The following is a 27,071-nucleotide window of genomic DNA, read 5'->3' on the forward strand; positions in this document are numbered from 1 at the left end:
GGGGAGGGAGAGGGAAGGAGTGAGGGCAGGGCAGCTCTCCTAGCCCTTGCTACATCCTTGCGGTATAGGGATGGGTGTTACCTCATTTTCACATCTGGGCCAATAGCCCCTCTGCTAGGCCCCTGGCTCCAGCCCCCCATGGCTCCTGGGTCCCTGAGAATGAGCCTCTGGTTCAAGCCAGTGAGGCCAGATGCCCACACTCCATCCCAGGTCCACACAGAGGAGCCAGGGAGGAACGAGTTTGTTCAGCAGGACCAGCGCCCCCTGGAGGAGGAGCTGCTCCTGAACAATCTCCGGCTGTCCCACCACCTATGACCTTTAAAACCTTAGGGGTCGTATGAGGACAGGCCAATCAGGTGCGGGGCCATCCTCATTTAGTAGAGACCCCATGGAAGGGGGAACCCTTCAGTACCCCCTCAGCCTTCCCAACCCCTGACATCTTTGGGCACTGGCTTACCTGACCTTGATGCTGCCTGAGAGCCTGCCCCACGTCCACAGGGCAGACAGGCTGCAGCCACCTCCTGGGACAGGGGCCAGAGAGGGGCTTTACACACTAGACCTCCTGTCCCTCCCAGCACCCCTGCAAGGAGCCCCAGGGCCCCAGCTAACGGATTCTGCCCCTTTGTGACTTTTATCACAGTGTAACAGGATAATTGAGCAGTGCGCTGTGTAACTTCTACACCCTCGGAGAATGGAGTCCTACCCACACCTCATGTGACACATTCCCGATTTACTAGCTAATCTGTTGTTGAGCACGTGTCTTTCCGAACAGAAGGTGAGCTTCCCAGTGTCAGACACAGTGTCCCCTTCACCCCCTGTCCTGAGCTAAGTGTCTGTGAGGGCGCCCAAGGGAGGCAGAGGCAAAATATCCGCTGACCAAGGAGTGCGTGGCCACCAATGCTCCCATATTACAGGTGAGGAAATGGAGGCTCAATGAGGTGACTTGCCCGAGTTCCCAGCGCTACGGAGGGAGTGGGAGAGAGGGGAGGGACCCAGTCTGCTCAGCACAGACACGCATCTTGCTCCACAGCAGGGACCTCTTGGTAAGGGTGCCCTGGTGTCACCTGGGCTCTGGCTGTGCCTGTACATTTAGTGTGACCATGGGGACACACCTCTTCCTCATGGGGTGCTTCTCTGGCTGGCCTGTTCCTCCGACCCCAAAGTCCCTCCTCCAAGGCAGAGCACTGGGAGCCCCAGCCCAGAGCAACCTTTTCGGGCATGTGCCGGAGGCTCTCGTCCCAGGAATGGGGACAGCACAGCCCACCTCTGACCCTGGCACTGCCGGCCCCAGGAGGAGCAGATATCTGGGGGAAAGATGGGGATAGGCAAGAGGGATCTCAAACCCCAGGTCTAACGTCCCAGCAATGGGCCTCCATCCCAGCTGGTATGTCCAGCGGGGAAGGGGTGGTGGTGGTTGAAATGTCTCCATCTGTCCTCACACATCGGACAGGAGAGGATCGGTGGGGCTACTGGTGTTGCCTGGCCTCTGGCTGCCTCAGCCCTTAGCCAGTGGTGGCGGCTCAGCATCAAAGGTCTAACAAGCTGCTGGCAGTCCCAGGACAGCTGTTCTTCCAGGGTGGGGGGGAAGAGGCAAGGGTTTGGGGCCACAAAGAGTGGTGGCGCCTGTTTGTCACCCCTCCCTGCCCAAACTCCCTCCCATTAGTCTCTTCCCCGTCCACAGATCCAGTCCCAGTCTGTCACACCACAGAGTTGATTTATTTTTCTCGTGGCCTTGCTCTCGGTGGGGTTAGAGAACAGCATGTCATCACCCTCTCTAAATATTACTGTTCCGCAGAGATGTGACAAATGTGACTCATCACCCTTCCACTCGCCAGCTAGAGAATCCCCAGGCCTTTCTTTGTTGATAGGAGGGTGATAACGATCATCATAATAACAGCAAAACAATGGCTGCTCCCAATTACTGACCAGGCTCTGTCAGATCCTGTGCTAAGCACTCTCCGAGTGTTATTTCATTGACTCTTCACAACCCTATGATTAGGTACTCTTCCTAGCCTATTATGCAGATGAAGAAACAGGGTTCAGAGTGGCTCAATGCCTACAGCTAGGCCTGGTCACACAGCCAGGAAACGCTGGGATCACACGCAGAGCTGCCCAAGCCCAGGCCTAATCACTGCGATGTCACCCTCCACCGACTGCTCAACCCCAACCCTAGCCAGAATCCAACCCAAAAAGAGACTGGAGCAAGCAATGTGTCGCCATCGAGAGCTGCACCCAGCGCTGCTAATGGAAGAGGGACCAGCCCAGCAGGACATTTGCATATGATTGCTTGCGGCTGCCTCTGATGTGCACCTCCAGCCTGGCCACTTCAGTCAGAATCACGTCTGTCCCCGTGAAAATGATGGCATCTTGGTTTCTCTCTCCTTTCATCTCTTTCCTGATTGCTGCCATCAGTCCTAAGCACGTCTGAGAACAGAAATGCCTGCACTGTGGCTGAGATCTGATTCTCGCCATGCAGCTGCTCGAGACACTCTGTGATCAGGGCACTGTTCTCTTTTATCAGCTCAAGGTCACAGCCTCTCTGGGGGGGTGTTGTCACCCCAGGGTGAGCCACTCCTTGCGGTGGAGTCAGGCTCTGAACAAACCCCCTTGCTGGAGGGCCCAAAAGCCAGCAATTGTGAGGTGGATGGGAAGATGGGGGGTGTGGGGGGAGGGCAAGGGACTGGGCAGAGGCAGAGGGGGCAGATGTGCCAGATGTGTTAGCCAAGCCAGGCCATGAGCCTTTGCCTTGGATGATGGACTGTTTCTGAGCCAGTTCCTTTTGTGTGTGTGTGTGTATTATTGATTTCAAAAAGGAAGAGAGAGGGAGAGATAGAAACATCAATGATGAGAGAGAATCATTAATTGGCTACCTCCTGCACACCCCCTACTGGGGATCGAGCTGCAACCCAGGCATGTGCCCTTGACCGGAATCAAACCCGGGACCCTTCAGTCCGCAGGCCGATGCTCTATCCACTGAGCCAAACCAGCTAGGGCTCCACTTGATATGTTAATGAAATCTGTTGAAAGCTCCGCTGTGCTAAGAGCAATCAAGGGAAGCACCTTTCGTCCATGCTCTGCCCGGAACAACGCCAGGGTCAGTGAGGGGATTTGAAGGTGGGACCAAAGAGAAAATTCTGGAAGGGGGAGCTCAGGGCTTCAAATGTGTTCGGACTGCTTGGCAGGTTGCCCCTTCCCACCTGAACCATGGGATTTGTTCTAAAAGGGAAAGCTGTTTCTTACATGTCACAAGTGGAGTCCTCCAGGCTTTAGGGGCTGCCCTCAGACAGGAAAGGTCCCTGGTGGGTCCTCAGTCCTGCACACACCACACACACACAGGCACACACACACAGAGGCACGCACATGCACACCATATGCATATGTGCACACGCACACACACATGCACACCATACACATAGGCACACACACAGATGCACACCATACACACAGGCACACACAGAGATGCACACCATACACACACATGCATATGACACACACACGTGCACGCACTCACAGGCACACACAGAGATGCACGCACATGTATACCACACACATATATGCACATACACATGCACACCTCACACAGGCACACACACGCACACACACACACATGCTGGAAGCCAAACCTCTCTTCTCTGCATCTCCTCTTGGCCTGGGAGCTCCCCACGATTTTTCCCCACACAATCTCATATGAACTCCTCTCTCCTAGGCATCTGAAAACACCTGTCCAGGAATCAGGCTGTGTAAAAACTCGTATCAAAAGCTTTCTGAGACCAATTCTCCCACTTATCCAGCTATGAGATCTTAGACAAGTTCATCTCTGTGTCTGTTTCCTTACTTGTAAAATGGAGATAATAATAGTACCAACCCCTTATATTTATTGTGGGGACTAAGTGAATATATGAAAGCACTTAGAATAATGCATGGGCTACAGAAATCTCTCTACAATATTAACTACTGGTATCGATTATTCCACCTCGGGAGGATAGAGGCGGGCGTGAGGAGGAGAAAAGGAAACCAACAGTCAGAGCTGCCTACCAAGGCCGGTCCCCACTTCCCTCTCTGAGCTCAGTCAGCTGAGCCCCCAGCCCGAGGACACCTCCTGGGCATGGAGACCCGGCAGGGCAGCCTTCCTCCTGACAGTGGGGTGTGGGTGGGCTTCAGGGGAGTCGGGATACCCCCAAACTGGGAGCAAAAGTGTTGTGCAGGTACATTTTTCTCCCAAAAGCTTCAAGTCTGTTGGAGAGATGGACAGAGGACATGCAGACAGACATGACAGTCAGACACTAGGGAACGCAGCGATTCTGCCTGCTTGGCAGGTCCTCGCCTCACCGGGGATGCATGTGTGAATGTGTGTGACTTAGGAGATTCCATTTAACCCCTTTATTGACAATGCAGCCCACGCCGACAAAGGGCTCTCTCTACACCAACATGAGAGAACTCATGGGTCCTGGGAAAACCTGCCCAGGGAGAAAGCAACCCGGGCAGAGAGCTCCTTTCCTGGGCAGAGGGGAGGATTATCGGCCATGCTGGACAGAGGCCACGGTAGCGCATCAGGTCCCCGTGGAAGTCGTAAGCAGATTTTGCACTCTATTAATCTGCATCTGTTTGCACATCACTGCTGTCAGCAGCATCTGTCCAGGGAAGAGCAACCCAGTAATGGAAGGAGCATGGGCTTTGGGTTGGGCCGGTCTGGGTGCACTGGCTTCATCACTCCTGGCTGAGTGACCTTGGGCAAGGGTCTTCGTCATTCTGAGCTCAGTCTTTAAACCGGGGATGCTGATAAGGGTCCCACCTTGCAGGTTGTCAGGAGGATTAGCAATGAGGTGGACAGCGCTGGCACTGTGCCTGGCACACACTGGCTTAGAAGCTATGGAAGCTGCCGGATGGTGATGAAGATTGAGATGATGGTGGAGACACCTGTACTCTCTCCCCCTTGTTAGGCTAGCAGTTTCCCCAACAGCTGGTGGTATTGCTTTCTCCCTTTTCCTTCTTCCTATCTCCTCTCTCTGCCGCCTCACCTCCCCCCCCCAAAAAAAAATCATTCACCTTAACAGATCTAGAGGGGGGTCCACACATTCCAAAGCCACCAGACCACCCTGGTGGGCTGTGCCCCCTTGAGGGAAGAGTGGGAACACCCATCGCCTCCGTTAGGGCTCTGTCTTCCCACCTGCCCTTGCCCCCAGCCTCACTCCTACCTCACGTTGTCATGCTTCTGGATGTAAATCTTATGGAACATCATATCCTCCTGCTTGGCGTTGATGTCTGCTTTCATCTCCATGGCAACATGACGGGGAAGGACAGATAGCAGGAGCCGCTCCTGGGGAGGGAAGCAGATGCTTTTGTCTCAGCTCCTTCCACCTGCCTGGCAGTCAGGCCCCTCTCCTCTCCAGGTGGGCTCCTTCACACCTGTGCCCCCACCTGCAGGAAAACCCCTCAGACTCTCCTCAAACTCATGGGACACCTGCCGGTCCTCGGAGCACACGGGGAAGGTGCTCCTGGTGGCCCTGCAGCGCTGAGCACCTGAGTCAGAATCCTACGTGTCGCCAGAGATGGCGTGACCTTGGGCAAATTATTGGACTTCTCTGAGCCCCAGGCTCCTCACCTGTCAATAGGGACAGGGTTGTTGAGAGCATGAAATCCATCCAGTCAGTCATCAAGTATTTATTGAGCATCTGCCATGTTCCAGGCAACGCGCTGGGTGCCAGGAGTCATACTGTGAACTAGACCGTGAGCTGGAACCTCCTTCACGAGGTTCCTGGTGAGGGAGTGGGCCCTGGGCAGGGGTGCCTGAGGAAAAGCGGGAGGTAACAGGAGGCTTTATGGGACCAGAACAATGAGGTGAGGAGGGAGCTCCATATTCACACAGGAGACAGTGGCCCGGGAGAGAGGGAAGGCACTTTGAGAAACAAGTTAAAACCTGTTGAGGAGGTGGGAGAGAAGCAGGGAGGGGGCCAGAGCCTCACTGTGGACGAGGAGGGTCCTGGAGCCTGTGTGGGGCCTGGACCTTGCCCTGATCTGGGTTCTCCTCCAGGCCTGCCTGCTCTGAGAGGCCCAGCTGCTCCTGGCGGTCGGCCTCTGCCTGCTCTCTCCACAGCCCACAGCCCACAGCCCACAGCTCACTGCCCACTGCCCACTGCCCACTGCCTACTGCCCATGCCAGGCTCGCTCTTGGAATTCTCCCATCAGGAGCCTTTCAGCCTCCACCCTCCTCGTCCTGCTGTCCTTCACTGGCTTCCCCACCCCTCGAGTGGTCCTGAGACTCTTCTGGTCCCTCCCCCGCCCCCTGGCCCCAGGTGAAAATTACCAACATCTGCTCACTCCTGCCCTCTGGGGGTGAGGCTTCCTCCAGCACCTCTGTGGGCCCCTCTCACCCCCTATCTCCCATCCAAGGCTCCAGAGTCTCCAGCTGCCCACCCGATGTCTGGTCACTTGACCCCATGCCCTAGACCACACTTGCCTTCCCTGGTTTTTCGTTCCTCAGTGCCTCCTCATTTCAAGTCCCCTGCCATGCCCATGACACCCCCATTCTTCTGATCCCCAAAGGTCATGACCCTGCCCATGTAACTGCTCTTACTTCTCAGAACTCATAGACTGACCAGGTCCTGCTGGTTTGGACACAAGCTCCTGGACTTATTCTGTCTGTTCTGCATCCACCTCCACCATCCACATGCAGTTCTCACCCGACGGTGGGATTCTCGCGCCGCCTGCCAGCCAGCCACTCCTCAGCCCTGTGTGGCCGCCTCTCCAGTACACGGCCCTTCTCATGTCACTCTCCTGCTCCAAACTCCAAAGCTCCCCTGGGCTCCACCAGACACATCAAGTGTGGATTCTTCTGGACTCACTGAGCCCACTCCTATGTTCCACTCCACCCGCCCCCTTGCCTGCCCTGACACGCTCCCACCCGCCCAGACCTGGCTGCCGTCCTTCTCCTTCCAAGTACCTCTCCCCACCCCAGCCTCAGCCTCTAGCAGGTCTAGGCCTCCTTCAGGTCAGCCTCTAGCAGGCCTAGGCCTCCTGCTGGTCAGCCTCTAGCAGGTCTAGGCCTCCTTCAGATCGGCCTCTAGCAGGCCTAGGCCTCCTACAGGTCGGCCTGTAACAGGTCTAGGCCTCCTTCAGTCCAGCCTGGATGACAGGTGGCCTCCGCCCACACTGGGTGCTCTGTCTCAAAGCTTGCCACCTTTGATCTATCCTCCACGGTAAGCCAGAGAGTGATCTTCCTAAAACACACACCTGACCATATCGCTGGCCCAAATAAAATCCTCCTATGCCTCTGGAAGCTTGCAGAATCAGCCCACGCCCCAACCTGGCCTCAAGGTCTCCAGGATCTGGCTCCTGTCTCCCTCCCACCCCCATGCTCCCCTCCCAGCAACCCCTGAACGGAAATCTGCACTCTGCTCCAGAGAGAGGAAACCAAGCTTCTGGTGGCTTTTGCACACAGCCCCTCAGCTGGACTGACCATCCTCACACACACAGGCTCGCTGCCTCCCCAGGAGGGGGTCCTGGCTGGGGCTGTCAGCATCCCCTCCCCACCTGGGCCTTCCTTAGAGCCCTGCTCACTCTGCATTTCAATGACCTATGAACCTGTTTCCCTTCAGTGTGAGCAATGAGACGCCTCCCTGGGATGGAGCTGTGTCCTGTTCCCCTCCACGGCCTCCAGCCAAACCCTGGGGCACTGGTGAGGGATGCTGCTCCCTGTGGTTGGCCTGGTCTCTCCAGGCGTCCGTGAGCATGGCCACTGAAGGTCATCTCGCATTTACCGAACTCGCAGCGAACAGTCACTGGTGATAGAAACACAAACTAAAGGATGAGTCTGTGTCCGATGGCTGGGACAATGTGTGCTACAAATTGTGTAGGTTCAAATTGTGTAGTCATCAACTCTGCTGATGACGTCTTCAGAGGCTGAGGGTCAGGAGTGGGCAGAAGGCGGCCAGGGAATCATGCCAAGTCCCCTGGTCATGCAGCACCTGGGAGAGTCACCCTTTCTGTCGCAGGCGAGACCGAGATCTGCTGCATGAGGAGCTCCTGTCCCCATCCCGGTAGCTTGGCTGGAACATGGTGTTGCAAACCTATTTTCTCCCCCAGGTCCCTATGGATTTGCTGGAATGCCCGGCCTGGCCAGGGCCAGAGCGAGTAAACTACGTGAGCTGTAAAGTGCAGATTTTACTGGAGAAGGCAGGTACAGAAGTGAGAGGGACAGTCCCTAATGTGGAAAGAGAAGGACGGTGTCCTGCTCCAGAAGAGAGGTGCTGGGCCAGGAACTGAGGCGAGAGAGGGGGATGTGAGGCATGCAGGGGCTTGGGAGTGAGGGGGGTGCAGAGGTGAGGTAAGCTTGCCAAGGAGACAGTGGGACCTCTCAGGGACACTGCCAGGCCCAAATTTCCTTCAAGAGGCAGGACCAGGAGCCCGACCGGGCCGGGAGTACGTGGAGCAAGCCAGGTCTCCACTAGACAGCAGGAGCTGGGACCTGGCTAGATGAGACACAGGCTGGAGGGAAGCTGACACAGGTGGTGACTGGGGAGGGGGCGGGGCTGTGGAGACACCTCGGAGCTTTATCCCCTTGCTCAGCTGTCTGCATGTCACCAGCCTGTATCCCTGTAACTCCCCTAGGATACAGCCAGACAGTCAGAGACTCCCTCACGTTGCGGTAAAACTGCTGTGCACTCAGGGCCCACAGCACGCACTCCCTGCCGGCCAGGGAATGCTGCCACTCTCACAGTCCACCTCATCAGCCTCTGGGGAAGGGGAGGGGGAGGGGAGGGTGCCTCCCTGCTGCCAGACCTGGGCTGCCTGGCTTATTTGCAAAAGCCCAGGGGGGCTGAAGAGGCAGTGGGCCAGCACTGGGGTAGAGCCCTTCCTCCAGGCTCTCCTAGAGCATTCCCACAGAGCCAGGAATGTGGGCGCCCTCCAGGAGAAACATTCCCGGGCTGGGCCCCCACCCGGGGAGGTGGGGCTGGGCAGCTGTTGGAGCACAGCTGGTGGGGAGGTCAGTCTGGAGTCTGCTCCCCGCCAGCTGTGCAGAGGCAGGCGCTCACTCACCTGCTGCTGGTTCTCCCGCTGAGAGTGGAGTCGCGCCTGGATGCACTCCCGGGTCTCCTGGAAGGCTTGTCTCTGGGAGACCTCGGCCGGGTAGTGGGTGCAGACGCCCACGATGTTGGTGCAGGAGAAAATGAGGACATTGGAGACGAGCTGCAGAGGGAGAGATGAAGAAGGACACCATGCTCAGGCCTGGAGCCGACACCAGTCATTGGAGCCCCAGCCCTGACCCTTCCAGCCCCAGAGCACGAGGCTCCCAGGCCCCATCTTAGCAAACACATACTCAAATGCCAGCAGACAAATGCCAAGGAAGCTGGGGGCAGCCAGGCATTGTTGGTCGGGCTCTCTGATGTCCTCAGAGCCCACAGCCTGGCTGGCCTGTGATGGCGTATGGCCCTAGGGACACCGAGCACACTAAACGTGTCCATAGTACCAAAGGTGGAAAGGTTAGGTGCACTGGGGATTCTGTGACTGACTGGGTGTGTGCTGGGGTGCAGGAGCCTGTGAGGAAGGCTCCATGAGGGTGGCGGGACGTCAGTTTTGGAAAGTGTGATAGCGTCCAGCATGAACAAAGGGCTGCCCTTTTGCAGAGAAGCCCTAGCTCATTACTCCCCAGGGATCAGCGGCAATGAAATAAGTACTGACGCTCACCGTGAGCTCCCAGCACTGTGCTAACGAGAGAAGGAAAAGGTCCCTGGCGATCAGTGCCCACAGGGGGTCTCGTCTCCTCTCCCTAGGCTTCCATTCTTTCTCTGCACCAGCACCAAGGCCCCCCAGCACCCCACCACACCGGCTGGCGAGCACCCCCCATCACCCCCTGCCCCTCATCGATGCCCTTCTCTGTGCTGACTGGGATGTGCCTGTGGAAAAATACCACTGCCTCTCGGGTCATAGGGACAAGGTTGGAATTCTTTTGAAAAGATTATTGACTGAAAAGCTACGGGGAAACAAAACACAAAAAGCAAGTTGACATGGTACATTTTAGATACCGACAAAGGTGCTGTTTAGCCAAGATTTCTTTTGGCAGGTTCAGCTCCCAGGGTATCTGGGTAAGCTATCCTGGTCCTGCCCTCTCCTCAGGCCACACAGGCCACACAAACGCTCAGACTTCTAGGCCTCGAAAATTTAATGTCAGACTCACCTGCAGAAGGGGAGCCCAGGCCGGCCCTGCCCCTTGCACTGTGGTCCCTAGTCCTCTTGTCCATTTCGATCTCAAAAGACTCCTCTGGGCACCAGCCGCCTGTCAGTGACCCAGCAGGCCACCCCCTCACTCTTCTCCCAGGGGCCTCTTTGTCTCTAGGACAGAGGTCCTGCTTTGACTCAGGGCTGTGTTGTGCCTGAGGCTTTCCCCCACCCCGGCTCTGAGGTGGTCCAGACCATGCGGGGTCCTCAGCCAGCCCAGGCCTGGAGGCCGCGTGGACCCCATGCTGGATATGGGGCCATCTCTCCCTGAGACATTCTGGGACGCATCTGCCCCAGTCTATGAACAGGAGGGGACTGTCTCCTTCCCATCTCAAAGTCTTGCTCTCTCCTCGGCTGCACAGTAAATTCTGGTTTTCTGGCCAAAGGATACCTCCCAGGTACCGTGAGGGAAGGGGCAAACTCAGATTATCAGCTCTACCACTCTGCTGATGACTCACAGCCCCCACAACCCACCCCAAACCCCATCCACCCCAGAATCCTATCATTGTCATTTTACGTAAACATGTGGCAGAAAACCCAGTCTATTCACCACAAGAAAGAAGACCCCTGCTCTACAGAAGCTGACAATCTAAACGAGGAGATAAGTAGTCAAGACTGGGGATGAAGGACCGGCAATAGGAAGCATAAACTGACTCACACCAGAGCAAGAGGGTCAAGAGGGAATTCGGGGTACTGAGAGAACTCTGGGCAGGCCTGGGGCACACTGGGCCTGGGTTAGAGAGATGTTTGGGGAGGCTGACATGCATGGGGAAGGGCCTCCCTGGAAAGGGTACCCAGGAAGAGCCCCTCAGACCAGGGAGGAGACGGCCCAGGAAAGAGGTCTTGCCTGCAGTATTAACCCATGCTGTGACACGCCTCTAGCAGTCCCCGGGGACCACTGAGGGAGGGCTAAGAGAAAGTGAGATGAGGAGGTGAAGGCTGAAGGTACAGGTGACAGGGAATTCCAAAGAACGCTCTAGTTAGGAGACATCTTTTGAAAGGAAGGTGCCAGGTGACAAAAAAGGAGTGAGATATAATAGGGGAAAACGAAAAGCATTTCCCTTAAAATCAGGAACAGGACAGGGAGGTCCACTTCCACCACTCTTACTGAACATAGTACTGGAATCAGCCACAGCACTCAGGCAAGAAGAAATAAAAGGCATCCACACTGGGAAGGAAGAACTGACACTGTCGTTATTTGCAGATGACATGATACTGTATATAGAGAACCCTGAAGATTCCACCAAAAATCTACTAGAACTGATAAATGAACTCAGTAAAGTAGCAGGATACAGAATAAATATTCAGAAATTGGTTGCATTTTTATACACCAATAATGAACTATCAAAAAGAGAAACCAAGAAAACAATCCCATTTACAATTGCGTCCTAAAATAATAAAACTAAAAAATCTGGGAATAAATCTAACCAAGGAGGTAAAAGCCCTGTACTTGAAAAATTGTAAGTATTGAAGTAAGAAAATGAAACAAATAAATGGCAGCATTATATAGTACTCATGGATAGAAAGAATAAAACATCATTAAAATATCTATACTACCCCAAAGCAATCTATAGATTCAAGACAATTCTTATCAAAATATCAATAGTGTATTTCACAGAACTAGAACAAATACTAATCCAAAAATCTTTATGAAACCACAAAAGACACCCAGTAGCCACAGCAATCTTAAGAAAGAACAAAGTTGAAGGTATCATGCTACCTGATAATCAAACTGTACTACAAAGCTATAGCAATCAAAACAGCATGGCACTGGCATAAAAAGATATATAGAGACCAATGGCACAGAATAGAGAGCCCAGAAACAAACCCACACCTACTAGTATATTGTCAATTAATATTTGACAAAGGTGACAAGACATATAGGGTGGGGAAAAGGCAGGTTTACAACTGTGACTATGCAAAACACAGTCCTATTCTTGTATTATTATTTATTAATTATTATATTATTTTTCCATTTGGACAACTGTACTAGTAAACCTACTTTCCCCCAGTATGTACAATGAGGTAAAGACAGTCTTATCAATAAATGGTGTTGGGTAAACTGGACAGATACATGCAGAAAAAAAAAGAAACTAGACCATCATCTTACATTATATACAAGATATAAAAAAATAAACTCAAAATGGATTAAAGGCTTAAATGTAAAATTTGAAAGCATAAAACTCCTAGAAGAAAACACAGGCAGTAAAATCTCTGACATTTCTCTTAGCAATATTTTTTCTGATAGTTCAAAAGAATATATGCACCCTTATGTTCATTGCAGTGTTATTTACAATAACTAAGACTGGAAGCTGTCCAAGTGCCCATCAATAGGTTGAGTGGATAAAAAAGCTGTGGCACATTTACACAATGGAATATTACTCGGCCATAAAAATAGAAGAAAACCTTACTTTTGTGACAGTATGAATGGAGAGCATCATGCAAGTGAAATAAGCCAGTCAGAGGAAGACAAATCCATATGATTTCACTTATATGTGGAATCTAATGAACAATATAAATGAACAAACAGAAACAGACTCACAGATGCAAGGAACAGACTGATGGTTGCCGGAGAGGAGGAGGTGTGGGGGACTGGGTAAAAAAGGTGAAGGGATTGAGAAGTACATATTGGTAGTTACAAAATAGTCATGGGGATGTAAAGTACAGCATAGGGAATATAGTCAATAATATTGTAATAACTGTGTATGGTGCCCAGAGGATACTGGAAATATTGGGGGGAACATTTTGTCTAATCACTATGCTGTACACCTGAAACTAATAACAAAATAATACTGAATGCAAGCTCTAATTGAAAAACTTTTTTAAAAAAGTTTTTTTTTAAAGAAAGTAAAAAAGACAACAACAGAATTGAATTATCTGCAAATCACATATTCCACCTTTATTTTTGACAAGTATATCAAGGCAACTAATGGAGAAAGGATAATCTTTTCAATATATGGTGCCAGAACAATTGGATATCCATATGATCAACTCAAGTCTCACAAAATATGCAAAAATTTCCTACTAATGGTTCATAGGCCTAAATGTAAAACCTGAAACTATTAAACTTCCTGAAAAAATATATGACCTTGAGTTAGGCAAAAAAAAATTTTTATATATAACAGCAAAATCATGATCCATAAAAGGGGAGAAACTGATAAATTAGACTTCATCAAAATGAAGAACATTTGCCTTCAAAAGGCACTGTTAAGATAATGAAAAGATGAGCCACAGATTGGAGAAATTACTTCTAAATAATATATTTGATTAAAAAAAAAGATTTGTGCCTAGACTTCATAAAGAACTCCCAAAAGTCAACAATAAGAAAACAAACAACCCACTTTTTAAAAGAGCAAAAGATGTGAGTAGACAATTCACCAAAGAAGACAGAAGGATGACAAATAAGCACATCAGAAGATGCTCAAAATCATGAGCTCTTAGGGAAATGCAAAAACAATGAGATACTACTCAACACTATTAGAACGGCTAAAATAAAGTAAAATTTACAAATTAAAAGAAAAGAACGAAGAACTGCCAATACTGTTACTGGAGCAACTTGAACTCTCACACCTTGCTAGAAGGAATGAAGAATGGTCCAGCTTCTTTGGAAAACTGTGTTGATTTCTCATAAAGTTTAATATACACTTGCCATAGGACCAGCAATGTCACTCCTAGGTACTTGCCAAAATGAAAAGTTATGTTCACACAAAAATCTGTGCAGGAATGTTTATAAAATGGAACAACCTAGTAATAGCATACATCCATGATTTTTAACTGGTGTGCAGCAAGAATTTTTTTAAGTGACTATCATACCTGTTTGTTCCTTTTTTAATTGATTTCAGAATGGAAGGGAGAGGGAGAGAGAGATAGAAACATCAATGATGAGAGAGAATCACTGGTTGGCGGCTTCCTGCACGCCCCCTACTGGGGATTGAGCCCACAACCCAGGCTTGTGCCCTGACCTGGTTCATGGGTCAATGCTGAACCACTGAGCCGCACTGGCTGGGTGCCGCAGAATTTTTACAACATGCAATACCTGACTAGTCAGGGGCATTGACCTTTTTCCCCTTAGATTGTTAAATGAAAAAATGACAACATACAGTATGAATGAATTAAAATTATACCTATTTTTTTGTCAGATTGGCAAGAAATCTATGTTTTGGTGTGCCGCAGAATTTTAGTAATTAGTTTACGTGTTCCGCGAGATGAAAAAGGTTGAAAGTTACTGACATACATCATGGACGAGTCTCAAATGCACTATGCTGAGTGAAAGAAGCCACGCTCAGAAGGCTCCGTACTGTATGACTCCATTCACTTTGCATTCTGAGAAAAGCAAACCTGCAGACTGAAAACACATCAGTCGTTGGCAGGGGGAGAGGATGACTAAAGGGGCAGCAGGAGGAAGTCTTTCTGGGCAATGAAACTGTTCCATATCTTGGTTGTATTGGTGGTGACACATCTTTGTGCCTTTGTCAAACCCACAGAACTGTACACCAGAGAGGGTGAATCCTACTATATGTCAATTATACTTTAATAATTAAAAAAACAAACCAGGAGTAAGATCCAGGAGGGACTAAGAGAGAGAATGTGAGGAATCAGCCGGACAGAGAAAGGGCAGTCTTTCCTCTCTCTCAGGTCAGAAAGAGGGGCCAGAGTCTATTTTGAGACATGACCCCCAAGGTAATTATCAACTGGCCGCTGCAGCATCTTGGCACTAATCCTCCAGGCCTCTCCTGCTGTAATCTGACTCCTCCTACAGCCAGAAGGCCAACAGCAACAGACAGTGAGAATCCAGGTAAAATGATGCGCTGTAACCCAAGAGGGATCCAAATGGCTTTGCTCAGCTTAGTATGTTTGCCCCAGTGTTCCTCTCTCTCATTCACTCAGCACAAAACGGGCTGAGCAAGGAGAGGGGTCTCGGCAAGGACGCTGGGAAGGGTGATTTCAGCAAATTGGACCTGAGAGTGAAAAAGTAAGAAATTAAGATGTCAACCACACACACACACACACACACACACACACACACACACACACACACACGCCACCCACCAAAAAGCAGGAATCTGTGCATGGAATCCTAAGAGATGCTAAGGCCCCTGTGCAGATAACTAATGCTGTGAATGGGGAGCAGGCATCAGGGACATCTGATTGAGCTCTGCTTACAGCCTTCTAGAAGGCGTTTGTAGCTTAAAAATGATCTCACACCTTGGGCACAGGGTCCAAAATCTGACCAGCTCTCTTCCCCACTAAAATCAATGATCAATTCCTGACCCCCTTCATATGCCCCATGAGGCAGACACAATAAAACTACAAACCCTGTCCTGTGTAAAAGACTTAATTAGTAACTCATCACAGGGATCATTCACAACAGCAGGTGGAAAGGGCCTCATTAAGGGTTTGAGGGCTTTCCTTGTGCCGACCCCACGGGACATATTTAATCACATGGAACATGTGTGAGAAGAAGAGATACCTACATTATCCTGCGTGGGGTAGCGGGAGACCTGACGACACAGAAGCCTCAGCTCTGGGAGTCAGTAGCCTCAGCATCTGCTTTTAGCACAAGCCCTGCAGATGGTTTGGGTCCAGGTGGTCCCAGAACCACACCAGGAGCAACCCCACTTGAGGGGAATGTTTGGAATTCTAGTCTCTGAGTGGAAACCCAGGGGAGATGCCGATGAATATTTACCAGTCTGGTTGGCATTTCTAAACTCCCAGCACTTCAGAAACTCAATCTCTGGCTGCCTGCGGGCTGCGGGTTTGATTTGGCCACAAGAGAAGTCACAGTGCTCGGTTTCTGCAGCGTCTCCTCCCCAAAGGCTGAAACAAACCCCAGCAGCCGGCCTCCGGCACTGCCGTCATTGCTGCCTCTTCTCTCTGAGTTTTCAGGGGGCTCCACCGGCCCACTGCCACAGGCTTGCTACTTGCTGATCCTGAGAAAGGGGCAAGGCAAATTGGACTGAAGAATGAGCAAGCAGGTCTGGAATAGAAAGAAGTGAGTTGGGGCAGACACTCCTGCAAGTGGCTATTTTTCATGGCTTCTGCTCTGGGACATGCCAGCTGGCCCCTCGCAGTGTGGTTCACAGGTGTGTCTGGTGGTGGTGGTGCCCAGGAGGTAGGGAGTCAGAATCACCCCCGAGAGCTAGACTTGGTGATAGGGCAGTGGTTCTCAACCTTCCTAATGCCACGACCCTTTAATACAGTTCCTCATGTTGTGGTGACCCCCAACCATAAAATTATTTCCGTTGCTACTTCATAACTGTAATTTTGCTACTGTTATGAATCGTAATGTAAATATCTGATATGCAGGATGTATTTTCATTGTTACAAATTGAACATAATTAAAGCATAGTGATTAATCACAAAAACAATGTGTAATTATATATGTGTTTTCCGATGGTCTTAGGCGACCCCTGTGAAAGGGTCATTCGACCCCTAAAGGGGTCGCGACCCACAGGTTGAGAACCGCTGTGATAGGGGAACAAGATGTTTCATTTGAATTTCAGATAAACAAAGACTAATTTTTTTTTATAGTATTATATGTCCCATGCAATGGTGGAGCATACTTATACTAAATAATTATTTGTTGTTAATCTGAAATTCAAAGTTAACTGGGCAACCGCATTTTAACTGGCATCCCTACCTTTTCAAACCTGGCCTCCCCAGTGCTGATAACCCCTCCTGTTGGCAGGGCCCCAGCACACTAAGGGTGAACCTGCTCCCACTCCTCCCTACTTCCCTTCCACTCTCCGTGCTCCTGCACAGACAGATCCAGCGCTTCCTCTTCACTTCAGAGTTGAAGTCACCTCAGGTGAGTGCAAGCCAAAGTTAGGATCTGATCTTGCAAACCCACCCACCTGGCCACAGGGCTGGACCAGCTCCCCACTCCTCTGAGTATTAGAAGGGAGGGGACCCCAGCCCTAATGGCAGGCAAGCACAGCCCCTTCTGGTCTAGTCCTTTTTCTGTTTACAAACACAAAACTAGCAACCAAATGAGACCCAAATAAAAGGGGCTGACGACCTGTCAAGAGTCCTTCCGCCTGGCCCAGATTCGTCTTCTCTACACAGTGGTGGTGGAGACCTCGGTGGAATCCCATTAAGATAAAAAAGAAAATAGATCAAGGAAAGTTCATCTTAAATTACATCCTCTTCTCACATGATGTACCATGCTCAATTAGGTACAAATTAGCTTTTAAAGATATTGCATAGTTTTAACTTTAAAAAAAATCATAGTGACATCTCTTTAAAATTTTTCCTTGACAAAGAATGAAGACTGCTGTATGCTATTTTGGTGATCAAAGCCATATTATCTCTCCTCGGGGGCTTCTGAGATGAGGTCCTGTTTCAAGGAGATGGCTGGTCTACCTCCACGGCTCTAGGCCAACAGGACAGGGCTCTCTGCTCTCTTCATTCCTACCAAGTCCTGCCCAGATGGCAACTCTCCTCTCCATTCCAGCTGGGATCTAGCTGCTCATGGCATATCCATCTCTCCTGCTCCCAGATCCTCTATGCTCGTTACCTTCTGTCAGAGATCCTCGTATCTTTTTACATCCTAACACTTTCCTGCTCAAAAGCCCGCCATGACTCCCCATGACCTGTAAGATAGAGCCCAAACTCCTGTGCTGGTGTCACGCTCTACAGTTCTCATCATGGGCCTCATTCCCCTTCCCATCTCCTACCCCAACTACACAGGCTGCTCCCTGCCTCTGGAAAACACCGATCTACAATAGGATTCTACAAGTGTGATGTGTATTTAGTACAATTGTGCTGTTACTAAAATCAGAGCATGAAATATTAGCAAATTAACAAACAGCACCTGCTTAGTACATTTTTAGGAAAGACAAAATAGACTAACGTGAAGAAAGACAAGTGTCCAGGAAGGGTTGGGTACAGCAACTCACAGTCTTCAAAAACACTTCCACATGTAACATCTCACTGCATCCTCCTCGAATCCTCGCGAGTAAGTTGGGTGGTTTCACCTTGTTTTGCTGATGAGGAAACTGAGGCTCCAGGTAGGAGCCCTGTCCAAGGTTACACAGCAAGGCAGCGGCAGAACTGAATCTCAGATTCTCATTCTGAGTTCAGAGCTGGTCCTACCCTACTGCACGAAGTTGTTATTTATCCCAACTTAATTTAGGTCCACTTTTGTTTTGTTCTACTTATTTATTTTTTAAATTTTTTTTATTGATTTCAGAGAGGGAGAGAGATATAAACGATGAGAGAGAATCGATCGGCTGCCTCCTGCACATCCCCTACTGGGGACTGAGCCTGCAACCTGGGCATGTGCCCCAACCAGGAATCGAACCGTGACCTTCTGGTCTATAGGTTGATGCTCAATAACTGAGCACACCGGCGGGGCTATTTTATTCTGCTTAGTAAGGAAACACTCAACTTTCACCCTCACCCGAGGTACTCCAGGCCTTCTTCAGAGATCCTGGTCACATAAAACGCTGCTGATTAGGGGCCCACTCCCAGCCACTGCCTCACACACCCTCTCTCCTAGGGACTCACTGCAGAGGTGAGAAAGGCCCACCACCTGTCTCCTGAGGCCATGCCTTACTCCAGTAGAGCTTCCCTTAATTTTTTTTAAAATTGAGATGTAATTCATATACCATAAAATTCACTCTTTTATATGATTCAGTCATTTTTAGCATATCCTCAAGGTTATGTAACCTTCACCACTATCTAATTCTAGAACATTTTCAACATCCCAAAAAGAAACTGCACAACCATTAATCACCAATCATTTTCCACCTCTACCCCAACCGCCAGCTTCTGTCAACCACTAATTTTCTTTCTGTCTGGATGGATTTGCCTGTTCTGTCCATTTCTTATTAGTGGAATCATATAATAGGTAGCCTACTGCGACTATTTTCACTTCGACTAATACTTTCAAGGTTCATCTCTGTTGTAGCATGTGTCAGTACTTTATCCCTTTTCATGGCCAAATAATATTCCATAGTATGGATATACCTCATTTTGTGTATCCATTCATCAGTTATGGACATTTGGGTTGTGTCTACTTTTTGGCTATTGTGAATGCTGTTATTATGAGCACTGATGTATATTTTCAATTCTCTTGAGTATATGCCTAGTAGTAGAATTGCTAGACATTAAGGACTGAATGTGTCCCCTTCCCCCCATTCATATGTTAAAATCTTAACCTCCAATGTAATGACATTAGGATGTGGGGCTTTGGAGAGGTGACTGGGTCATGAGGGTGGAGCCCTCAGGAGTGGGATTAGCACACTTATAAAAGACCCCACAGAGCTCTCTAACTCTCCTCCTGCCAAGTGAGGACACGTGAGAAGATGCCCCTATAATCCAGGAAATGGGCCCTCATGAGACACGGAATCTGTGAGTACCTTGAGCTTGGACCTTACAGAACTGTGAGAAATAAATGTTTAAGCTACCCAGCCTATAGTATTTTGTCACAGCAGCCTGAAGGGTCTAAGACACTGGATCATACGTTAGCTCTATCTTGGACATTTTGAAGAACAACCGAACTGTTTCCCAAGTGGCTGCACCATCTTATATTCCAACCAGCCACTTAAGAGGGTTCTGATTCTCCACATCATCCCCAAACCTGTTTTTTTTTTTATTACAGCCATCCTACTGGGAGTGAAGTGGCATCTCATTGTCGTTTTGACTTCCTTACATTTTAAAGCAAATAGTGATAATAACATGTGAGACAGTTTAATCCGAAACTTGAACAGCTATGCCTTCAGAGAGAAATGACCACAGTGTACACTTTATCGTTGTCATCGTGGTTACTTATTCTCAGGAAGACCCCAGACCTTGTGTACGCTCCCATGAGAGAAACAACAGCTTTCACATAATGGTACTTACTTGAACAGAGTATCCTCTTAGCTCATTCGACAAACATTGATTGAGAGCCCAGTGTAGAGCACTGTGGTGGGGACTAGGAAACCCCAACCCCGAGGCATTTTATAATTTAACAAGAAATACGTGAAATTTTAAAGAAATAAATAATGTAGATAAATAAGCTTTTCAAAGAAGTAAAAACAACTTACAAACATGTGATATGAAAAAATGTGAAACCTCACTAGTAAGCAATGAAATAGAAATGAAAACAATATTCTGCCTATTAAACTAGCAAAGCTTTTTTTCGTGATGATAATAATGTTGGCAAGAATGCAACAGAAGAGTCACCTCCCGCACCATCAGTAGGGGTGAGAGTTGGCACAACCCTTCTGGAAAGCAATTTAGCAACACACACAAACAGCCTGGAAAATGGTCATCCCCTTTGACCCAGCAGGTCAGCCCCTCCCAGGAATCGGCTACAGAAACTCAGTGGACTGGGCGGGGCTTTCTATCTAAGGATGATTAGAGAAGTTTAAAATGAGGAACAGCCAAATGTCAACTGGAGGACAGCTGAATAAATTATGGGGCTTCAACACCCCGAAATATGTTGAGGCCTTTAAAATGTTTTATTCGAAGAAGATTTAATATCATGAGATAATTTTCAAAATATAATGTCAAGTGGAAGAAAAAAAGAATATGGAATTGCATATTTAGCGTGATCCCAATCTACATATTTATATAAGTAAAATAGGTAGCCGTGTGTGTGTGTGTGTGTGTGTGTGTGTGTGTGTGTGTAAAATCAGTGGCAGAATGTCTCTAGGTGGTGAGGTTTTAAGTATTTACCTTTTTCTTTAGATTATTGAATACTTTTCAACTCTTCTCTCATATGTATTACTCTCAAAGGAGAAAAATGATACATTTGTGTTAAAAAAATATATATGCTCTTAACTCTGAGCATGGCAGGCTGAAGGAACTCCTTATCTCACAGAAGAGATAAGATGAGAATTCAAATGCCTACAACACCAGGCAGAATAAATCAAATGAGAAAAGTAGTCAAACCAGAAAGGAAGTCATGTCTGGGCAGCGGGGACTAGAAAGGCTTCATGGAGGAGCGCCTGGAGGGCGCTGCCGGGCAGCCTGCATTACAGCGGCGGGGCACTGAGGCAGCAGAGAGAACAGGACTCAAGGGGTGGAGAGAGCAGAGTGCCAGGCTGCCGGTGGGAACCAGGAAGTCAACGTCACTGGAACAGAGCAAGCTGGGGAACTGGCCGGAGGTGAGGTGGGGTACACGACCGGATCACGGAGAACAGGGGTGTCAGGGAAAGAGGCTGGCACGTGACCCAGGAGGCGTTAACATCTCTTGGAGACTACATTTCCAAGAATAAAAGGTGCATTAATTTTTCAATTTATAAACTATGCATCCATTAGAGAAAATGTCAAAATCATAGAGGGGAAAATCAATGTACCACCAAAGACAACCAGTGTTTTTCTTTCTTTTTCTATTTCTTTTCATCTCCTGGAGGTGGTTGTTTTTTGTTTTGTTTTTTGTTTTTTTGCTTTCATGAAGCTGTGATCTTACTGTGTATATAATGTGGTTGCCCGCTTTGTTCACTTAATATTACACTGTAGGTATGCTCCCCTGTTATCGCGACTCCCAATGCAGCACGCTTTCAACGAGGAAATGTGAGCAGAGCTGCACTTCGGAAGATTAATGTGACAGCCGGGAAGGAGGCAGCGAAGGGGAAGGTGCCAGAGGTAGAGACCGAAGGAGAGCTGGGGAAATGCCACCAATGAGAAGGACCAGGGCCTGAGGAAGGCTGGGGGCCCTGCAAAGGGAAGGGGAGCAGTGCTGGGGATGGCGCAGCCAGGCATCTGAGGGAGGGAGTCTCGGGGGGAGGGAAGGGCTTTGGTTCTTAATCCACACAGGGAGTCCAGGGAGGGGCTGGCTTTGGGTTGAGTGGAACGAGTAAGGCACACGGTGTCATAAAAGCTAAATGAGCCCTAGCCAGTTTGGCTCAGTGGACAGAGTGTCGGCCTGCGGACTGAAGGGTCCTGGTCAAGGGCATGTACCTCGGTTGCAGGCTCGATCCCTGGCCCTGGTTGAGACCCAGGTGGGAAGCAACCAATGGATGTGTCTCTCTCACATCGATGTTTCCCTCCCTCTGTCTCTCCCCTTCCCTTCTACTCTCTCTAAAAATCAACAGAAAAATATCCTTGGGTGAGTATTAACAACAACAACAAAAAGCGAAATGAAAGGGAGAAATTCAAGGAAGAGTTGGAGAGCCACAGTCAGGTGCTGTGGGAGAGGCTGAAAAGATACACATGAACTAAAGAGTGTCTGGGCCCCACAGGTGGCCCCCGAGAGAGATTAGGTGGAAGAGGAGTCGAACGGCAAGGGGCTCAGTCACACACAGCAGTGAGGGGGGCCGTGAGTGGAGGTGCCTCTCTGGATGCTTGGGAGCAACCATGGTTACAGCTTGAATGGACGCAGCACAGAGCAGAGGGAAAGGCGGGCAAACTTGATTTATCCAAAGGCAGAGGGAAGGGAGGACTTGCAGGGAAAGGAGAACAGGACTCCAGGGAACTGCAGGACAGTGCTGACCTCGGGGCAGCCACCAGCCGCGCGTGGCTACGTGCACTGGAAATGTGGCTGGTCTCAACTGAGGCGAGCTGTGAGTGCAAAACACACATCAGAGTGTGAGGTGGTGTTTTATAGTAATTACATGCCAAAATGATGTTCTGCCTAGACAGGGTGAAAGGAAATATATTGTTAGCATCAATTTTGTTTTTGTTGTCCTTTTTGGCTACTGGGAGAGTTAGAATTACGTAGGTGGCTCTTGCTGTGATTCTATTGCTGTTGGACAGCACAGCTACAGGACCTAGGGAGGCAAGGCAGAAGGGACAGTGGACAAGGGACAGACCACAGGCTGATCTGCAGAATATCCAAGTGGTGCTTTGGAAAACTCGACAACTGATGAGGTGACCTAGAGCCCCACCTTCGGGCCACAGAGACACTGGCTTCCCTCGTGGACCCCAGGGAGTCATTTCCCAAAGGCTCAGGTTCATCAGCTGCGGGCTCAGAGCCCCCTTGGGATGGTACAACCCACAGCAGCTGCTCCCTCTGGCTTTTGGAAGCGTGAAATGTGGAGGCAGACATGAGACAGGAGTGTTTGGGGGCTGAGCTTGAACCCCAAGGGAAGAGATGTTCTCGGATGGGAGCTCAGGGAGCAGGCTGAGATTTTAGGACTGTCTGGAGAGCATGCCATGAAACGCGGGGGTTTAGGGAAAGTGTATGAATTTTAAAACAGGGGTAAGGGACAGACCACGAGCGATAACGGACTGTCTGGCGGCAGCACAGGACAGAGAAACAAAGGACTGGGACTTAGGAGGCTGCGTTCTCGTCTCGGATTTGGAAAAGAATAACAGCACTAGGTTCTAGGCAAGTCACTTTTCCTCTACGGACCTCAGCTTCCGCATCCATGAAACCGGAAAGGCCCAAGGTGATGGCCAAGGTCTGCTCCCTGGGGCAGTCCATGGAGTGGCCACGTCCTGGGTCTTTGGCTGCTCGGGCAGGACAAGTGTCCTGAGCATACCACTCGGAACAGAGGCACCACTTGCAGAATTTTCCAAGAAACCTCTGATTTCAAATATTCTGTCCCCTGTTCTCCTGAAATGCAATGGGATGCTGAACCTCGCCACATATGAACTATACCTTTAAGACCGCCGGTCACACCTGGAAGTCATACAAAAGTCTTCCGTCTGACCCACACGGATCCGTGGGGAATCCCAGAGGAAGCCAGAGTCCTTCAGGATCTCTGCCAGGCAACACCCCCCCTCATTCCCACCCCCCCCCCAAGGTGTAGGACTCACACGGACAAAGCAGAGTGGAAATGCTGATACAGTCCCACACGAACCAAGGACACCAGTGGGGGTGGAGGGGACGGGGTGACAGAGAGGCTGGCTCGGTGAGAGGACCTTGGAGAGGCTTTCTAGGGAAGCGGGATGGTGGCTGGCCCACCCGGGAACTGCTTCTCAGGCAGTTCTCTGGTCTCCAGGGTAGGGGAGAGTTTGCTGTGTGGCCTGGCAAGAAGTTCTGTGGGCTACACGTTTATTTATAATCTGAGTGCAAATGAAGTTTCTCTCCTTCAAAAATCTCATCTTGGAGAACAATTATCCAGCCCCCTCCTCGAGCAGTTCCCCACCCTCAGCTTCTTCCTCCCCCTTCCAGGAACCTCAGACAGGCTTCCATTGTTCTAGGTGAGCAGTGGTGACAGCTGAGGATGATGTGGGCTGTGTAGGTGGAGGGAAGGGGCTGACAAAATGCTGAAATCGGATTCAGGGGGAGGGAAAAGCACCCCCCCACCCCCACCAAACACTGAGTTCTGGTTCCCCCTACACAGGTGAAATGCGGCTTTCCTCCTGCCTGCCCCACCCATTACCCTTCACCCACCCCCGCCTCCACCCTCCCCCAGTCCTCACCTCCGGGCCCATGTTAGGTCTGCTGAATTTGGAAGGAAAAAAGAAACTTGAAAGAGAAAGTGAAACTGCCAGGAAGCCGCTTAGCTAACTTGGACTTGAGCACAGCAGGTGGAGGGGCTGTGGAGGGGCTGTGTCTATCTGTGTGGCAGGCCGACCGGGGCACCCTGGGGCTCCGGACAAGGCTGATTCTGGGACTCCAGAGGCTGCCTGGAGAGAGAGGCAGGTGGGAAGGGGCGCTGTGCTGGGTGTCAGGGGACCCTGGTGCTCACCTTGTGACTGGACTGGTCACATAACCTCAATGGCCTGATCTCTGGAATGGAGCTCAGGACACCTGCTAATAAGACACAGATGCAGACACCATCCAGGTGTAGAGCAATCAGGATGGGGCTGGCAATGGCACAATCGGCTTGGAGGGGTGGGAACGAGATGACACCCCCGGGGACTGGCCATGCCTCCTTTGCTCACTATCCCGTCCTCATCCTCCGGGACAGAGGCTGACAAGCAGCAGCACCAAGCAATGCCGCGTAAATGAATGAGTGGATGACAAGGGAGTTGAGGGCTGCAGGGCACTTTCCAGGCCTTGAATATCCCAGCTCATATCCGAAGTCAGTCCCAGACCCCCAGCAGCCTTTGCCTCTGACCCTGAGCATCAAGCAAAGGCAGGAGGGGGGGGGGCGGGGTGCAGGACGCCCATCCACGGGAAAGCCAAGGTCTGCGTCAGAATTAAACAAAACACATATGGAACCAAGAAAGATGGACAAATGAATGTACAACAAACTGCCACGGCCACCAGGGCCTTGCAGATGGTTTCATCCAGAGATGAGCCAGGAGACAAGTCCATGTGTCTGTGTGAGTGGGGTGTACAGCTCTGTTGGGCTGGGAACTGGGAGGCCTGGGTACTTGGTGAGTCCCTTACTGGCTGGCTGACCTGAGGACATCACTAGGAAATCCTGGACTTTTGAGGAAAAAGGAGATAAGGTGGGAATGAGGCTCCTGGAGAGGCTACGTGAAGAGCAAAGGACCTGGCGTACAGCAGGGCCAGCCCTTCTCCTCAGAGGCTGGGCCACCTCGGCAAGTCCTCTGGGTCCCCTGTGAGATGGAAGGATGTGCCCCCACGGCTCTCAGCTGCCTCCCAAGGGCCCTGCCCTCTGGGACTCTGGGAGACTTCTCTGTGATGTGACTCAGCCTCTCAGAGGGAAAATCAGGAGTTGGCCCCAGTCTACTCACTCCCGCTGTCCTGCTAACAAAGGAAGGCAGGGTGGCCAGGGCTGGCACCAAGGCCAAAGGCCCGACTCTTGGGTACGAGGAGTTAGAGTTGAGTCTTCCTTAGGGCCAGTGGAGACATGGCCCGGGTGCCTAGGAGTGAGCCGTTAAACTCCACCATTACTGCGGCAAGTCTATAAAATCACCCAGTGGGAAGCAGGTTGCAATGTGCACTTGCAGCCTGACCCTCCCTGCACGCTGCCACCCCCAAAAACACAGTCTCACTGGAGGTCCAGCTGGTGGACTGTGCAGACTCCCATGCCACCACCTCTCACCACATGCCTTTAGAGGAGATCATTGAGATAAACCTTTTTATTTAAAACATATTTCTAAAGGCTGTGGCAGAGACTGCTAGTTGTCCACCTAAACCCGTGGACGGCAAAGCGCGGCTCGCGAGCCACATGCGGCTCTTTGGCCCCTTGAGTGTGGCTCTTCCACAAAATACCACGTGTGGGCGCGCGCGTACAGTGCGATTGAAACTTCGTGGCCCATGCGCAGAAGTCGGTATTTTGTGGAAGAGCCACACTCGAGGGGCCAAAGAGCTGCATGTGGCTCGCGAGCCGCAGTTTGCCGACCACTGACCTAAACTCATTCTCCCCTTCTTCCAAAACAACACACAGTATAGCCGAATGTTGCTCAGCCAACCTTGCTGCTAGCTGCAGTCATGTGATGCGTGAACGAGGCAGATGCATGCACCGTCCACGTCTCCTCCCTTTGCAGCCTCAGACAAGCCCCTTGTCCTACCTGGACCAGCACCTTTTTTCACTTTCTTCTGGGCTGGAACATGGATAGCCCCAAACTCAGCTTTGACTATACAGATGAGGATAATGTCCTTGTGGGTGGAGGGTGGAACCCCAGGGAACTGAAGCCAGGTCACTTTGGGACTATTACCTGAGAGAGGAATAAACTCTCATCTTTGTAAAGCCACTGTACCTCGGTGTCTCTTTGTCACGTGGCTCAGCCTGTACCCCAACTAATATACCTGCCAATGGTGGAGGTTTCTAGATCTGAGCCTCCTGTGGCAGCCGAATCCAACTTCCTACTCCTTTCCCACCACTTGCTCCGGTGCAGAAGGGAGAAGGCACAGCACGCAGAGTGCACACGAGGAGGGAGGGAAGGCAGGATGGGGCTGGGAGTGTGAAAATGGGAAGGCCACTTCAAACCAGTGACGGTTCCGAGCCAGTGGTCCTGACAAGAGCTGGGCCTGAGCCCAACACCAGACAAGAGACAGAGCAGACAGAGTGGCTGGGTTCTCAAGGGCGGAAGGAAGTATAGTGGCCGCCTCCACAAGC

At 50.4% G+C, this 27,071-nt stretch overlaps 1 protein-coding gene across 2 annotated transcripts in view; it reads right to left on the reverse strand.

Moving 5' to 3' along the window:
• ADCY5 (adenylate cyclase 5) overlaps window positions 1-27,071 on the reverse strand; it is a 145,698-nt gene that overhangs the window by 51,003 nt on the left and 67,624 nt on the right. For both annotated transcript variants that reach the window (XM_014545249.1, XM_014545248.1), the window contains exons 2-3: window positions 9,037-9,186; window positions 5,196-5,317 (exon numbers count right to left, since the gene is read on the reverse strand). In XM_014545249.1, the coding sequence (XP_014400735.1) occupies window positions 5,196-5,317; window positions 9,037-9,186 (272 nt within the window). The remainder of the gene's footprint in view (window positions 1-5,195; window positions 5,318-9,036; window positions 9,187-27,071) is intronic.

This window comes from Myotis brandtii, unplaced genomic scaffold, assembly GCF_000412655.1.
Source record: "Myotis brandtii unplaced genomic scaffold, ASM41265v1 scaffold4, whole genome shotgun sequence".
Classification (NCBI taxonomy): Eukaryota; Metazoa; Chordata; class Mammalia; order Chiroptera; family Vespertilionidae; genus Myotis; species Myotis brandtii.